Consider the following 17,541-nt stretch of genomic DNA (forward strand, 5'->3'; position numbering starts at 1 on the left):
CGGGTACTTCATTCACTTCTTCCTTTCGCGCCGGTAACTGAAGAGCCGTGCGTCCATGTGCGCATTGACTGGGAATTCATAGACCACAGAAATACTGAATCCGAGCCATACCAGATTTAGCTATGGATCCAAACGTATTGATCGAGGCCCTTCGGGGTACCATGGACCCAAACTTGCGTGAGGCCGCGGAGAGACAGCTGAACGAGGTAAAAACTTGTGATGGTGCTAATCGGGCCTCTTCTGTTGTGTCACACATCAAAGATGGAATGGAGTCCTAGCTTGTGGCTATGGGAGACCAGAGTCAGTCCAGAACTTTGACAGATCAAATATTCTCTTCGAAATATGTACTCACCGAAACATATAGACTTTTGCCGTTACGGGTGTAATGTCAAAGTTTCGAATTATATTTTAACATCAAGATCTGCAACTCCATGCATCCGTATACCCGCAGCTGGTTCTTTAAAAACGTGCGGGGAGTTAGCATTAGCTTCCTTGATAATTAGCTGCTAGCTACGCAGTAAAAAGGCTTGTTGGACGATGCTTGCTTTTGGCCTAGTTGATGTATCATATTTGAATCGTTGGAAAGACAAATTATGCCATTAATACCAGTTTTGTCTACACGAACTAAATCATGCGATCTAGTACACGAATGTAGCTAGCGTTTGCTAAAAGTTTGAAAATCTGTGATAGCAAGTTGGCTAAGTGGCTCACGTGTCAGGTGTTTTTTTTTACTGCTGACATTGCCCTGCACAGCAGTAGTGCTAACTAGCTAGCTCGTTGAATTTAAATAGCTAACTTAACTAGTTAGCCAGCCAAAATGTCACCAATCGGACGAATTGACAGGTGTAACGTTAGTTAGTCAAGCTTTAATCGGCATACTTTCCTATCAATATAAATGTATGTCTAATATGGGAGTAGCTAATGTTAGATTTATTATTTAACTTGCTGGCTTTGCCTTTCATGGACGTAGCTAACTAGCAAGCTAACTAGCAAGCTAACTGATATTTGCTAACTAGCTAGGTAGGTTTGATTTATCGAACGCTAGTTAACTTGCAAGATACAAAGTAAAGAATAGCAATCATTATTAATAATAGCTACGCATTTAGTAACGGGGCAAACGTTTTGTTTGTACATCATTTGAAGTGAATGTTCGCTGGCTAGCGCTACGTTAGCAACCTTTTGAGGCGAGCGTTACATCAATTACATTGAGTCATTCGATGAGTTGTCCGCTTGCGCAGGTTCTTTCGCTAATGTTAGCCGTACAAATTAAATAGCCAGCTATGTGCAACATGGCCTATTATCATTGTCTAGACGTCGATTTTTCATGTAAAATGTAGACGTGCCATAGATAACCAACATACGGACGGCGTGAATTATTTCATGGTCACATCGCGAGCGCAACATGGCTAACGTTAGCTATTAGGAAGAAGTCTCTATTGGGCAATTGTCAAGTATACTCTGGTCTGTTATCGGTTATGCTGTCCTTAGAACAATATATCTACGGTGTTGTCATTATAGCGGGGTTTGAGTGAACTTTAAGTCAAGTTGTCATGTCTGTGATATGTACATATTGTGTATGATCAGCTTGAACGTATTGTTAGCTAACTCTAGTTTGATAAGAAAAGAAAATGTACATGAACTTCTTCACTCAACAATCTGAGTTAGTTGTTTTGTTTTTCGTGACAACAGAATATACGACGCCAAGAATTTGTATCCACAGAACAAGAATGTGCAGTTGGGTTGTTAGCTCGGAGCCATGTGTTTTATCCAGGGAGAGGTCTCGTAGTGCATTGTTATCTATAGGGAAAGGAGGGGGGCAGGCTATTTTTCATTGCTTACTTTTGACTCCTCTGAAGCAGTTAAGCCTGAACAGTATTCACTTAATATAGCAAGTGATGTAAGGATGGGTGGGGCAAGGCATTGAGACCCATTCTCATTCACTTTTATGTGATCAATGATTCTGGAAAAAGTATGCTGCACTCTTGTGTATACTGGACATCTTAAATTTTAACATTATTAGTTAGTGTCTAGAGAATAGGGAGAGGTGACACACTCACTGTTTGATGCAGATGCTGCAGTCTCAAATGACAGCCTGGATGTTGACCAGGGCCCTGGCAGGCCATGTGGAGGTCTGCATTCCTTTGATGTGTGTTTTTATGGGGGGGGGTTACATTATATAATGTACCTGTTGCATCAAGGTTTTGGCACCTTAAGTGGCTGTATGTGTATTAGCTACAGCTAATGGAGCTCCATGCCTCATTATAATGGTTATATGACATTACTGTCATCAATCAATCAAATGTATTTATAAAGCCCTTTTTACATCAGCCAATGTCACAAAGTGATATACAGAAACAAAGCCTAAAACCCCAAACGGCAAGCAATGCAGATGAAGAAGCATGGTGGCTAGGAAAAACTCCCTAGAAAGGCCAGAACCTAGGAAGAAACCAGGCTCTGCGGGGTGGCCAGTCCTCTTCTGTCTGTGCCAGGTGGAGATTATAACAGTACATAGCCAAGATGATCAAACGTTCATAGATGACCAGTAGGGCCAAATTTGATTTATTTTTATTTTACCTTTATTTAACCAGGCAAGTCAGTTAAGAACAAATTCTTATTTTCAATAACGGCCTAGGAACAGTGGGTCAACTGCCTGTTCAGGGGCAGAACGACAGATTTGTACCTTGTCGGCTCGGGGGTTTGAACTTGCAACCTTCCGGTTACTAGTCCAACGCTCTAACCACTAGGCTACCCTTATTATTAGGGTAGCCTAATAATAATCACAGTGGTTGTACAGGGTGCAACAGGTCAGTACTTCAGAAATATGGCTTTTCAAAGCCGGTCATTCAGAGATAGACTGCAGGTGTGGTAGAGAGAGTTGGAAACAGCAGGTCTGGGACAAAGTATCACGTCTGGTGAACAGATCAGGGTTCCATAGCCGCAGGCAGAACAGTTGAAACTGGAGCAGCAGCATGACCAGGTGGACTGGGGGCAGCAAGGAGTCATCACTCCAGATATAACAGACTGACCCTAGCCCCCCGACACAAACTTTTGCAGCATTGTCGTGTAATTTGCTTGGCAAGGAATCAAGAGGAATGCCATGCCACACTTTTTCTTACTTGCAAATAGTACATGGTAGACTTATAGCAATTCCCTAAAAACCGGGCACTGTCTGTATTATCCCTCATTGCGAATAGTTTAATTTCAGCCATAAACCTATACATCCAAATGAATAAAGCATATACTTCCAAATAAACAAGGCAGGCACAGTGACCATACCCAGTTAAAATGGCAAAATTCTCTTGCTTTTAATTTTTGTTTTTTATCTGCAGTTGGTAAGACAGACACGTGGTTCTCGTTAATATGTTATACACGCTTTGTTTTGTTGATATGTAGGTCAAATACACATCAGTGTTTGATATTCATGCATCCTTTCCTGCTTTCATTTACAGGGTCACACCCAGGTGAATTTTGTGTCAGCTCTGCTGCAAGTCACCATGTCTGATCAGTTAGATTTGCCCGTCAGACAAGCAGGTGAGTTTCAGAGGATGGGTAGATGTTGTTATTATTATGATGCTGTGGGGCGGGCTTCTGGGCTCTCTTGCAGATGGAAATTCACTGGAACTGAAAGGTGAGAAGAGTATCTACAACCGTAGCTCAAATGAACTGAGCACGCTTTCTCAAAGATGACCCCTGCCCTGACTGCCACAGCTCCCACACTGATGACACCAGTCATATTGTGAAGACTGACCAATTTCCCATGAACCTGTACATTTGTTCATCAAGATACACACATGATAGAAAGAGAAGAAAGGTGTTTTTGTTGTATATGATACCATCTTTATTATGCTACCGTTGCAGCTTATTTTATCCTGTCCTATGGCATTGAGATTTCACACTTCTTTTAGTCTGCTAGGGAGCTCTAGTGAAATCTATAATTTCTCGGTCTGGACAGTCTGTCTAGTCATTGACACAGCTGCCTTTATTATAAAATAACATTCCACATGTTTGAGATGCTCTGTGTGAGGGACCGTTCATAGCCTGTCCATGTGTCACACATGCTTCTATGGTAATGATGTACAGTTATATGGTAGGACGATCTGCTCTTGATCGGTGGCTCATTTGACTTTTATTACATTTTAAAAGTGTGCAGTCCTCAGGTGGCTGCCAGACAGAGCCTATCATTTTCAACCTGCTGCTAGCCTCCACACTACCATATTAACTTGTGCTCACCCATAGAACATGATACTATCTTTCAATTTTGTCAGTTCTTCTACATTGTGGTTTGCTTCAACAACACAATAGTAATGTGACTGCCTGGAGGAAAGTCTTACGTGGCAGCAGCCCATCCTGCCTTATGCATTGGGTGCTAATCTGTGTGCCTCTTGTCAAACAGATGACCTGGATATTTCTAAACAAACCTCCAGGAACTGGTGTGTTGAGCAGGAATGCTATCCTTCTTGTGACTGTGCTATTTGTCCTGCCATAGAGCCCTGCTGCACCTGACTCCGATTCAGACCGATTGCATTAAGTTAATGCAGCTGCAGTGGTGGCACGGGATAGATCATATCCGTCATGCCATTGGGTAAAATATGCTTAGAAGTTGGCTTGGGACCTCTCCCCAGGAGAGCCACATGTACTTCACAGTCAGCACTTTGGCCCGAAGTGCCGTGGTAATGAGGCTCATTTGCTGTAATCTGACACGCAAAGGGAGGAGCTAAGCGATTCCGTCACCAGCTAGCAGGCAAATGCCTGGGATTCCCATAAAGGCAGTGAGATCAGACCCAGGTCCCTCCTATTGAGGACAAATGCCCTCATACTTATGACAGATAATATATTTTTTTTTTGTCATGGTTTGTTTTTTCAAATCTGTCACACTGATATTATAGGCAATTGTATTCTTTGATATTTCAGGAATCATCTATTCCCTGCCTCCATGTGTGGGCTAGGGGGATGTTGAGTTGCTGTGTCAGCACTGACTGGCAGGATTATGACTTCCCAGCCAGCAGCACGGCGATCACATCTGTGTCAGCAGTCTGTCTGACCCCCTATCCACCGCCTCACCCTGCCTGCGAGCCACTGACCTCAGACACTCCATTGTGGCTCTGTAGAACAATTCACACCCGTACTCCAAATTCAGACTCACTGTCTGAGCTGCAACACGAGAGGGGGAACTATTGCAAATCCCTAACTAAAGTGCACTTTTACACCTCTGTTCTATGACTCACTCAAGGAATTAGGCCTCTTTCTGCTGCTCTGCTCTGATTTTATCAGTTGAATATGGTAATATCTGTTGTAATTTCAGGGGGCAGAGGAAGGATGAATGAGTGACTCCTTGCTTGGATGGGGAGTGCTAATGAACAGGGCCATGCTAGTGTGTTGGGACTGAAAGGAGAGGTGTGGGCTCTTAAAGGGGCCTAAAAGCACTCCTTACTCGCCCAGCCGACTGCTACTCCCTCTCAGCCTGAGCACATGAGAGGAGTCACATTGAATGTGCTGGTCATGAGATCCACGGCTGCGGCTATCTAGGCTGATGGACTCTTTCACACCGCCCAATGTCACACTGACTCGAACAATTTAGAGATCTCCCTGATGTAAAGTGATTTTAAAGAGACAGAGAATATTGTGCCACTTTAACCAGCTGCAATTCCATAGGAATTGGAAGTGTTCATTTTAAACCTCATGATCAAAGCAGATTTTTACTTCAACACTATACAATTTGCATTAATTATATCTAGGTGGGTGGAATACCAGCTGTACATTAAACCTGCCTTAGAATTACATCCAGTGCATTCGGAAGTATTCAGACCCCTCTCGTTTCCACATTTTGTTAAGTAACAGCCTTATTCTAAAATGCATTAAATAAAACATTTCCTCAGCAATCTACACACAATACCCCATAATGACAAAGCGAAAACAGGTTTTTAGAAATGTATGCAATTTTATCAAACTTATTTACAGAAATATTCAGACACTTTGCAATGAGACTCGAAATTGAGCTCCGGTGCATCCTGTTTCCGTTGATCATCCTTGATGTTTAAACAACTTTTGGTAAATTCAATTGATTGGACATGATTTGGAAAGGCACACACCTGTCTATGTAAGGCCCCACAGTTGACAGTGCATGTCAGAGCAAAAACTAAGCCATGACGTCGAAGGAATTGTCCGTAGCGCTGCGAGACAGGATTGTGTCGAGGCACAGATCTGGGGAAGGGTACCAAAAAGTGTCTGCAGCATTCAAGGTCCCCAAGAACACAGTGGCCTCCATCATTCTTAAATGGAAGAAGCTTGGAACCACCAAGACTCTTCCTACAGCTGGCCGCCAAGCCAAACTGATCAGGGGAGGAGGGCCTTGGTCAGGGAGGTGACCAAGAACCCGATGGTCACACTAACAGAGCTCTAGAGTTCCTCTGTGGAGTTGGGAGAACCTTCCAGAAGGACCACCATCTCTGCAGCACTCCTTTATGGTAGCTTGGCCAGACAGAAGCCACTCGTCAGTAAAAGGAACATAGCCGCCCGCTTGGAGTTTGCCAAAAGGCACCTAAAGGACTCCCAGTCCATGAGAAACATAAGATTCTCTGGTCTGATGAAACCAAGATTGAACTCTTTGAGACCAGACAATAGCTGTGCATCGACGCTCCCCATCCAAACTGACAAGAGCTTGAGAGGATCTGCAGAGAAGAATGGGAGAAACTCTCCAAATACAGGTGTGCCAAGCTTGTCGCGTCACACCAAATAAGATTTGAGGCTGTAAATCGCTGCCAAAGGTGCATCAACAAAGTACTGAGTAAAGGGTCTGAATACTAATGTAATTGGGATATTTCAGTTTATTTGTAATAAATGTCATCTTTTTTCTTGTTATCATGGTGTATTTTAAATGGGGGGGCTATTCAATCAATTTTGGGAAAAGGCTGACGTAACAAAGTGGAAAAAGTTAAAGGGTCTGAATACTTTACAAATGCACTGTATGTAATCCATTTTTAATAGGATCTCTAAGAAGCCTGTTATGTTCAGTCAGTTGATGGCCCCCCTCTCCCTTCCCTAGGGGTGATCTACCTGAAGAACATGGTGACCCAGCACTGGAGCGAGGGGGATGGCACCAGCACGGAGACGCCTGTCAATAACATCCCAGAGGAGGACAGGCAGTTCATCCGTGACAACATCGTGGAGGCCATCATCCACTCCCCCGAGCGCATCAGGTAACCGACCACCCTGTGGCTGCTCAGCTCACTGCACAGCGCCGGCAGAGGGGGTAGAGGTAGCTCGGATCAACCAAATTGTCTTCCAACCTTTCTCCGCTCTCTTTAACTCTTCAGAGTGCAGCTGACAACATGCATCCACCACATGATTAAACACGACTACCCCGGCAAGTGGACTGCCATCGTTGACAAGATTGGCTTCTACCTGCAGTCAGATAACAGCGCCGGATGGCTGGGCATCCTGCTCTGCCTCTACCAGCTGGTTAAAAACTATGAGTAAGGACTCCTTGTTTTAGAGTGACCATGCTGTGACAGTCCCAACCATTTAGGGAATGGGGTGTCATTTGGGACACACAGTATTATAGAGCTGTTTTCTATGTCTTCGGGTGGCTGATGTTTCTGATTGTGTGTTTGACAGGTACAAGAAGCCAGACGAGCGCAGTCCTCTGGTGGCGGCCATGCAGATCTTCATGCCCATGCTGAAGGACCGCTTCATCCAGCTGCTCCCTGATCCTTCCAGTGAATCTGTCCTGGTGCAAAAACAGATCTTCAAGATCCTCTACGCCCTCTTCCAGGTACTACTGACCACATCCTTCACTCTCACCTTCTTAGAAGTTAAGTGTTTATATTAGTCTGTTGATTGTGTAGGGTTCTTGTCTAAATGTGGATGTATAGCTGTAGTGTCCAGTTATTTAGCTACTCCTTCCATAATACTGGTTTTGGAGATGGGTTGGTTATGATTGTCCTGTAGGAGGGGAGGGCTGAGGACCATCTGGTCCATGTGGGCTGCTTCTTCTGCTGGCTGTGATGTCACTGTCATGTGGGACACTGGGCAAGACCTGTCCCCGCTCAGCATGCCAGATTGCTCTGCTGTCTAATGTCCATTGGAAAGACGACAAAGCGTTTTGAATTGAATAGATGGAATTTCTCCTTTTCTCTGTCCACAGTATAACCTCCCCCTGGAGCTGATCAACCGACAGAACCTGACGGAGTGGATGGAGATCCTGAAGACAGTGGTGGACAGAGACGTGCCTCCGGTGAGGGCAGATTTACTGTGGTAGGGCAAGGAGGGGAGCACAAATAGGTTGACTATGCAAATCAAGGAGCTCCCAAACAGATTAGCTGTAGTTTGTTTGCTTTATTTTATTGCTTCTAGTTGAAACAATGCTAATTTATTTATTTTTGTGTATTTTTTTTCCTTCCCCGTCTGTGCCTCACAGGAGACCTTGCAGGTGGATGAGGACGAGAGACCTGAGCTGCCCTGGTGGAAGTGTAAGAAGTGGGCCCTCCACATCCTGGCCAGGCTCTTTGAGAGGTAAGCCTACTCAACCTACCCCAGCACACTGTCACTACACTGAGTGTACAAAACATTAGGAAAACCTGCTCTTTCCTTGAAACTGACCAGGTGAAAGTGATAATCTCTTAATGATGTCACTTATCATTACCTGTCTGGTGGATGAATTATCTTGGCAAATGAGAAATGCTCACTAACAGGGATGTAAACAAATGTGTGCACAAAATTGGATTAACTTTTTGTGCGTATGGAAAATGTCTGGGATCTTTCATTTCAGCTCATGAAACATGGGACCATGACTATAAACATGTTTATATTTTGGTTCAGTGTATATTAACCTGTGAAAGCATCTTTAAACCCCCCCAGGTATGGTAGCCCAGGCAACACTACCAAAGAGTACACAGAGTTTGCCGATCTCTTCCTCAAGGGATACGCAGTGGCAGCACAACAGGTGAGAGGCCAAGGCCGCTCTTGGCTTTGTCTGAGCTGAAAGATGTGTGATGCATGACTCTGTGATTGACTGAGGGACAGAAGGTTGCCTTCAAGTTGTGTCTGTTTGCATGGAAGTCTGATCTCAACCAGAGGGAACTGATTTGCCTGTCTGTCTGTAGGTGCTGCTGAAGGTCTTATATCAGTACAAGGAGAAGCAATACGTGGCTCCCAGAGTCCTCCAGCAGACACTCAACTATATTAACCAGGGAATTGCACACGCTGTCACCTGGAAGAACCTGAAGCCACATATCCAGGGCATCATTCAGGACGTGGTTTTCCCCCTCATGTGCTACACGGACAGTGACCAGGAGTTGTGGGAGGAGGACCCATACGAGTACATTCGCATGAAGTTTGGTAAGCGCCATTCTTGTTTTTGGAAATCAGAGAAATATTCTGTGGTATTTGTCATCCAAAAGGAATGTCCTGGAATCAGAGACTGCCTGGAAGTGATCAGTTAACTGTGTAAAGCTATTCTAACAAACCAATGCAATGTGCCATCTGATCTGATGACTCTGTCATGTCTCAGATGTGTTCGAGGATTTCATCTCTCCCACCACGGCAGCTCAGACCCTGCTCTTCACCTCCTGCAACAAGAGGAAAGAAGTGAGTTGTGGTTCTAATTTGCAAGCTGAGTCCTCCTGGTCCTGGCACGGTCAACAGCCAGCCATGATGTGATCATGGTTCCATCCCAAATGGCACCCTATTCCCTATATAGTGCACTTCCTCTCTTTTTTCAGAGCCCAGGTCAAAAGTAGTGCACTATATTGGGAATGTGTGCCATTTGGGATGCATACCCTCGATGGCCAAGTGCCTGTTTTTTTTACTGGCCTCACTCCTGCCCTTATTTATGGCCTGGCCCACTCCTCTTTCCTGCCCGGCCCTGCTGTGGCTCTCATTAGCGCCCTGTTGCTTCAACAACAGTACAGAGCTGTTGGAACCGGTCTGTGGACGCGTCGAGCCAGGAGAACTCTGGAAAACAAAGTAGCATAGCTGGAAGAAAGCACTACTTTAGTTGCTGTAGCTCCTTAGTCAGATGTGTTACGTATTACAGCTTTCTTTCTGTTCTAAATGTAAGGTGATGTTTTAGCGTGTGGTTCTATTCCGTTTTGGCTGTGGGTGAACGGGGTGTGTGGTGCCTGTCCATGTTACGTGCTGTCGTCTGGCTGTGTCTTATAGTCTGTGCGGCGGTGCTCACTCCACACCTGCAGCCATAGAGCCACTGGAGATCATAGTACTGACCTGTGACGTCTCTGACTCCTCACCATGGGCCAGCCTCCATACTCTCCCACAAACTCTCCTGGTCTGCATCTCAAATGGCACCCTATTCCCTACATTGTGCACTAACCCATGGGCCCTGGTCAAAAGTAGTGCACTATACATGGATTAGTGTGCCATTTGGGACATATAAAAGGTGCTTGATGTTAATGTGAAGCAGTTAGCCAGAATACATTTCTTTATTCTCTAGGTTCTTCAGAAGACCATGGGCTTCTGTTATCAGATCCTCACTGAGCCCACCTCTGACCCCAGGAAGAAGGACGGAGCGCTGCACATGATTGGCTCTCTGGCTGAAATCCTGCTCAAGGTGAATAACCCAACACCATCTGCGATCTCCTCTTTTCTAGTTGACCTTTGGTCTGACCACATACTCATCAGATGAGGTAGCTGACTCGGCGTGTAACTTTTTTCTATATATATATATATTACCCCCTTTTTTCTCCCCAATTTCGTGGTATCCAATTGTTAGTAGCTACTATCTTGTCTCATCGCTACAAATACCGTACGGGCTCGGGGGAGACGAAGGTTGAAAGTCATGCGTCCTCCGATACACAACCCAACCAAGCCGCACTGCTTCTAAACACAGCGCGCATCCAACCCGGAAGCCAGCCGCACCAATGTGTCGGAGGAAACACCTTGTGCACCTGGCAACCTGGTTAGTGTGCACTGTGCCCGGCCCGCCACAGGAGTCACTGGTGCGTGATGAGACAAGGATATCCCTACCGGCCAATCCCTCCCTAACCCGGACGACGCTATGCCAATTGTGCGTCCCCCCACGGACCACCAGGTCGCGGCCGGTTACGACAGACCCTGGGCGCGAACCCAGAGTCTCCGGTGGAACAGCCCTTAACCACTGCGCCGCCCGGCGTGTAACTATTTTGCCAATTTGTTTTATTACTTAATAAGTTTATTTTATGGATCCCAAGTGGCAGTCAAATATATTAATGAAATTCATAGTTAACAAAAATAAAATGTTCTTTCCCCCCCAAACAGAAAAAGGTCTATAAAGACCAGATGGAGTTCATGCTGCAGAACCACGTCTTCACTCTGTTCCGCAGTGAGCTGGGCTATATGAGAGCCAGAGTAAGTGTCACGTTGCCAGATCATTCTGGCCCAGGGCTCCAGTGGGGAGAAGGGGAGAGCATGTGTATCAAGAATATTAATGACAATGATTTGGTATAACACCAATGCTTTCTGTAAGTTCTGCTTTCCCTCATTGCAGTGGCGTTTTCAACTCTTCACATCTTGATAGTTCTAGATAGAAATTCTAGCTTTCGGGGAATTCGGCAAAAGTATAGCCAGTTTGTTCTGGTGTTTCCCCATAGGCCTGTTGGGTCCTGCATTACTTCTGTGAGGTCAAGTTTAAGAGTGACCAGAACCTGCAGACAGCCCTGGAGCTGACCCGCCTCTGCCTGATCAACGACAACGAGATGCCTGTTAAAGTGGAGGCAGCCATCGCCCTGCAGGTCCTCATCAGCAACCAGGAGAAAGGTAGCTAGCTATCTCTCCACTGTCAGACTCAGAAACACACCATAGGTGTATATGGAGTCTTTGCTGTATAACATTAATACCTGTGTTCTGCTTAAATCCAAATGATATAACTGATTATCACTAAGTGCTCCTTTGTCATGTTTTTCCTCTTTCCTAGCCAAAGAGTATATCACTCCCTTCATCCGGCCTGTGATGCAGGCCCTCCTGCACATTGTGCGTGAAACGGAGAACGATGACCTCACTAACGTCATCCAGAAGATGATCTGCGAGTACAGCGAAGAGGTCACGCCCATCGCCGTGGAGATGACACAGCACTTGGTGAGGAGTGTGTGTGCGCTCAGTACCTGACTCATAAAAAGGCCCTGCCCTCGCCTTCCTTTGATCAGTTTATGATTCTGTTTGTCAGCCATGGAGAGAGGAAATAATGTCCAATTACCATCTCTCCTAGTTCCATGTTGGTCTGGTTTTAAAGACTGCTCTCAGGGAAACCCACTTATGGCTGTTATTCCCGTCTCTCCTCAGGCGATGACCTTCAACCAGGTCATCCAGACGGGGCCTGACGAGGAGGGAGGGGACGACAAGGCGGTGACAGCCATGGGCATCCTCAACACTATCGACACACTGCTCAGTGTGGTGGAGGACCACAAAGAGGTGAGTACAGCCATAGCGTCCTGTCCGTGGGGTCTACTTATACATCAAGCTGTCTCACGCTACAGAAACAGGATATGGGCTCCTGCCTTATTGGCCATTCTGGTTCGGACAAGGCATATTTACTTACAGCCATTCAACCAAACACCAACTCAGTACAACAGCTTCCCTCCCAGCTAAAGTCATGGTGCTGCCTGCCAACACACTTCCAGCTGCCCACCCGCTCCTGGAAACACACGCTGTTCTCTCTTCAAAGTGCCTTTCAGGCTGATATCTCTAGAAATAGCACTGTGGCTCTCTGCCCGTACGTCTGCCAACGCACAGGACCGTGGAGCTTGGAACCAGCCAAACCAGCAAATGTTGGTCAACAGTTAGATATGTCTTCTTGGTATACTACTCATGGTCGTTGACTGTATAAAGTAAAGCGATCAGCTGTTTGCTTATGTTGTTAACAATGTGCCTACCTACAGGTATTTGGTTTTCTGGAAATGACTTGCACAATGAAATGATCAAATCTACTCTTGCAGCACCACATGTATGTTCATGGTGAATATCTCTGTGTGTGTGTGTGTTCCAGTGCTCTAACTAAATGAATGGGGTTTCTGTTTTAGATCACCCAGCAGCTGGAGGGTATATGTCTGCAGGTGATTGGCACCGTCCTGCAGCAGCATGTCCTGGGTAAGTCTCCCTTGCTCTTCCTGTCACACCACATTCCAACTGGGTCCTCCCGTCTCTCTGACACGCGCAAGTGGGTGAGGTGCCTAGAGTAATTTACGTGACTGACTCACTCTGTGGGGGTTGTCCTATATTTACCTCTGTCTGAAACCCAGCCTGTGTGTGTGTGTGTGCTGATTTTCAGAGTTCTACGAGGAGATCCTGTCTCTGGCACACAGCCTGACCTGCCAGCAGGTGTCCCAACAGATGTGGCAGCTCCTCCCCTTGGTGTTTGAGGTCTTCCAGCAGGATGGCTTTGACTACTTCACAGGTATACTGCTCACCAACCTGCTAGTCTCAACTTTGTCTGTTATGGTGATATGACTATTATATAGACACAGACCATATTAAATGGGGAATGTGACTATTTCAGACATGATGCCTCTCCTTCACAACTACGTCACGGTTGACACAGACACTCTCCTGTCTGACACTAAATACCTGGAGATAATCTACAGCATGTGCAAGAAGGTACAGTAATTTACAGCCACTGTGCAATGTGTTTACACATTATATTGATGGTGTGTATTTTTGCTGGTGTGAACAGGTTGATAATCTGTTGTCCATGCAGGTTCTGACTGGCGATCCAGGTGAGGATCCAGAGTGTCATGCAGCCAAGCTGTTGGAGGTGGTTATTCTGCAGTGCAAAGGGCGTGGAATTGATCAGGTAAGTGTCTGCCTTCTACACTAAATCTTGTATGGCTACGACTGTATTCAATCTTATTTAAGCTGGTTGAATATCAAAGTAACTGCTTTTGAGAAGCACTGTACTATACATTCACCTTAGACTTTCTTTGCCGCTCCTGCAGGTTGTTCCCTTGTTTGTGGCGGCTGCGCTGGAGAGGCTGACGAGGGAGGTGAAGACCAGTGAGCTGAGGACCATGTGTCTGCAAGTGGCCATCGCAGCCCTGTACTACAGCCCCCCTCTGCTGCTCAACACCCTGGAGAACCTGCGCTTCCCAAACAACACTGAGCCCATCACCAACCACTTCATCTCCCAGTGGCTCAAAGATGTTGACTGCTTCCTGGGGTAAGACCATGCAAGATGCTCATGTTTAATATATTCACAGCTCGTCTGGTTTCTATGGTCGCACATATAGTTTGAAATCAAATAGAGCACAAACGTGTGCAGTAAGATATTTTATGTTATCCCCCAGGCTCCATGATAGGAAGATCTGCGTGCTTGGCCTGTGTGCCCTCATTGACTTGGAGCAGAGGCCCCAGGCTGTCAACCAGGTGGCCGGCCAACTGCTTCCCGCAGCCATCCTGCTCTTCAACGGCCTCAAGAGGGCCTACGCCTGTCAAGCAGAAAACGAGAATGAGGATGAAGATGATGATGAAGATGGAGAGGAGGATGAGGAGAATGGTACTGCATTTTAAAAAAATTAACTAGGCAAGTCAGTTAAAAACAAATAATTATTTACAAGGAACAGTGGGTTAACTGCCTTGTTCAGCAGCAGAACGACAGATTTTTACCTTGTCAGCTTGGGGATTTGATCAGTTGCTGGCCCAACACTAACCACTAGGCTACCTGCCACCCCAAATTTGTGCTATCCTCTGAAATTTGTGCTGTCACATTGTCACTCACCTATTTGAATCTTCCTACTATAGTAAATATATAAGATACAGCTGCAAGGAGCACTTCAATGGTAGATGGTTTGAGTTATGTTAGTAGATTGATCAGTAATAATTGCATCCATTGTGCCTTTCCTCAGTTGAGCTGGGCAGTGATGAGGATGACATTGATGAGGAGGGCCAGGAGTACTTGGAGATGCTGGCCAAGCATGCAGGAGAGGATGGGGATGATGAGGACTGGGATGAGGACGACGCAGAGGAGACTGCACTGGAGGGCTACACTACAGCTGTAGACGACGAAGACAACCTGGTGGATGAATACCAGATCTTCAAGGCCATACTACAGAGTAAGGAGACCACCTTTCATGCACACAAAGCTAGTGATGGGTTGTCAAGTTAAGGACACAAATTTGATATAAACAGTGAATAAGTGTTTACACTCAGTCAATATTACGAAACATATTTGTGAGGCCTGTTATTTACAGTGCATTATTAGTACATGCTCTTCAGTGATGATACGATGACGAGTCGGAACGGGACACTGTGTCTGTGGTCACTGGGTCAGGGTCACGTTCTGTGTCTCTAGATTCAGTTCCCCACAGCAGCGTGTTCTTCAGTTGAAGACATCGAGGCATTTGTCTGAGAAGGTTTAAAAACACAATACAGGCCTCCCGGGTGGCGCAGTGGTCTAAGGCACTGCATCGCAGTGCTTGCTGTGCCACCAGAGACTCTGGGTCTGTCGCAGCCTGCCGTGACCGGGAGGTCCATGGGGCGATGCACAATTGGCCTCGCGTCGTCTGGATTAGGAAGGGTTTGGCCGGTAGGGATATCCTTGTCTCATCGCGCACTAGTGACTCCTGCGGTGGGTGGGCGCAGTGCACGCTAACCAGGTCGCCAGGTGCACGGTGTTTCCTCCGACACATTGGTGCTGCTGGCTTCCGGGTTGGATGCGCTCTGTGTTAAGAAGCAGTGCGGCTTGGTTGGGTTGTGTATCGGAGGACGCATGGCTTTCGACCTTCGCCTCTCCCGAGCCCGTGCGGTAGTTGTAGCGATGAGACAAGATAGTAACTACTAACAATTGGATACCACGAAAAGGGGGTAAAATTCACAACAACAACAAACAAAAAAAGAGAGAAAAAAACACAATACAAACAAGATCTCGGTATTGAAGATATCAATGCAATATGTTGCATTTTTTTATGCTTAAGTGTAATTCGTACCTAAAAGGGGAGGAAAAAACGTAACTGTATTTCTCCAACTCAGATATCCAGACCCGTGACCCAGCATGGTACCAGGCACTCACACAAACCCTTGATGAGGAACAAGGAAAACACCTTCATGACATTGGCACACTTGCAGACCAGAGGCGGGCAGCACATGGTAAGTAAATGTATCCCGTCATACAATTAGACAGCATTTCATTTTTATTTAATCGTTTTAATTTCATAGGAAACAAACACTTTCCATGTTTGGCCTGTTGTATAATTGCCCTATTTTCTTCATTCTAGAATCCAAAATGATCGAGAAGCACGGCGGATACAAGTTCACAGTGCCAGAAGTGGTGCCAACTAATTTCAACTTTGGAGGCAACGCTCCAGGAATGAATTGAGTCGTCCCTTCTCCCTTTTATTACTCTGACTGATTGTAGTGAAGTGAAAAAAGCTTGTGTTGTTCCCTTAAGTAGTGGTTCCAGAACTGGTTCTTCTCACTGACTCTTCAATCTGACTATCAAATTGGAAATAGCACCAGAAGAAGTGGGAAGACAACCAAATGCAACAAATGGCTGGGAAAACAAACCAAGAACTTGAGCTTGAAGCAAGAGAAAAAATAAGCTCTAAACAACATTGTCTTCTGGGATCCAATGTGGAGGATACTAGGACGGGGACTTACTTTTTTTCTTCCCACTTAAACAAAACGGGAGGGCTTAACAATTTGAAATTGATAACGGGACTAAATGTTTCATCATTTTCACTGTTTTGGCCAAAAGGCTGTGCGTGATAAGATTATACCTCTGGCAGTAGTGTTGTCTACGTTATTTTCTGCATTAACAAATTCTCATGTTTGTTATGTATATACAAGCCAAGGTTCTTGATTTTTAAGTAGCCTTGCTAAAACAACCAGAGGTATTTGTAAGGTGTCAAGTGTATTCATATGTAGCATATTGGATACTTCATAGCACTATGTGATGCCTGATCTCTGTAAATTAATGACTAGCACTTTCATATTGTTCAGGTCTCCTAGCCTTCTGTATCAGACTGCAATTTTTAAATCAATTAAGACCATTTAAAACACAAACTGCTGTAACTTTGGTTACGGTGTAGAATAATGAGTGGCATCACCTTGCTGCTAAAGTGGAAACATTCTTGATTCCTAAAAAAAGAATGCTCTTGGTGTTCAGTTTCGATACAAGACATGTTGTGAGCACTGAAAGTCAATTGGATACTTCATTGAAGCATGTACAATTAGACTTGATCGTGAAGGTCTCAAGCATTTGGTTGGTGTATGGATGAACCATATATATATATACACACAACCAATATATTAAAAAAAGTTCAGTTGGATTGCATGCATTTGACTGTTTACTAACAGCTACACAGTTGTGCACTCAGTCATTTGATTTGGAGCCTATATTTGAGTGAATGTCTGTATACTCTGTCAGATCAGGTGATATGTAGTCTATTTAGAACTATGCTGCCAGATAATTATAATTGTAGTTTATTTGCTACTACGGCTCGAAGGGTGTCATGTCCTCCTTGGCATGCGTTGATCACTCCCACTAGTAGAGCTTTACAGTGTCTACATTATCAGTGACCGATATAACTGCATACTGAGCAGCACGATATAGACGAACTAGAA

General features: G+C 45.3%; 1 protein-coding gene and 2 non-coding genes across 3 annotated transcripts; all 3 read left to right on the forward strand.

Annotated features, from left to right (window-relative positions):
• The first annotated feature begins 8 nt into the window (after positions 1-8).
• On the forward strand, positions 9-17,246 carry LOC115112457 (importin-7). Its single transcript, XM_029639538.2, has 24 exons — positions 9-206; positions 3,450-3,531; positions 7,043-7,196; positions 7,314-7,472; positions 7,615-7,771; positions 8,144-8,233; positions 8,417-8,511; positions 8,857-8,941; positions 9,102-9,336; positions 9,509-9,585; positions 10,448-10,564; positions 11,251-11,340; positions 11,583-11,748; positions 11,906-12,066; positions 12,271-12,399; positions 13,008-13,074; positions 13,256-13,381; positions 13,484-13,581; positions 13,682-13,777; positions 13,920-14,140; positions 14,268-14,476; positions 14,826-15,032; positions 15,949-16,065; positions 16,194-17,246. Exons 1-24 carry the CDS (start codon positions 123-125, stop codon positions 16,292-16,294), a joined length of 3,123 nt encoding a protein of 1,040 aa, XP_029495398.1. The 5' UTR covers positions 9-122; the 3' UTR covers positions 16,295-17,246.
• On the forward strand, positions 10,098-10,275 carry LOC115112582 (small nucleolar RNA SNORA23). Its single transcript, XR_003860957.2, has one exon. It is a non-coding gene; the product is annotated as a small nucleolar RNA SNORA23 (small nucleolar RNA).
• LOC115112579 (small nucleolar RNA SNORD15) lies at positions 15,190-15,333 on the forward strand. Its single transcript, XR_003860954.1, has one exon. It is a non-coding gene; the product is annotated as a small nucleolar RNA SNORD15 (small nucleolar RNA).
• Positions 17,247-17,541: the final 295 nt, after the last annotated feature.

This window comes from Oncorhynchus nerka, linkage group LG27 (assembly GCF_034236695.1).
Source record: "Oncorhynchus nerka isolate Pitt River linkage group LG27, Oner_Uvic_2.0, whole genome shotgun sequence".
Taxonomy (NCBI): Eukaryota; Metazoa; Chordata; class Actinopteri; order Salmoniformes; family Salmonidae; genus Oncorhynchus; species Oncorhynchus nerka.

Excerpts from the sequence above, each read along its gene's own strand:
- LOC115112457 (XM_029639538.2), top strand. The coding sequence starts at position 123 with ATGGATCCAAACGTATTGATCGAGGCCCTTCGGGGTACCATGGACCCA. Across the intron at positions 12,400-13,007 it reads TGGTGGAGGACCACAAAGAG|ATCACCCAGCAGCTGGAGGG; the intron begins GTGAGTACAGCC and ends TTTCTGTTTTAG. Across the intron at positions 14,141-14,267 it reads GATGTTGACTGCTTCCTGGG|GCTCCATGATAGGAAGATCT; the intron begins GTAAGACCATGC and ends GTTATCCCCCAG.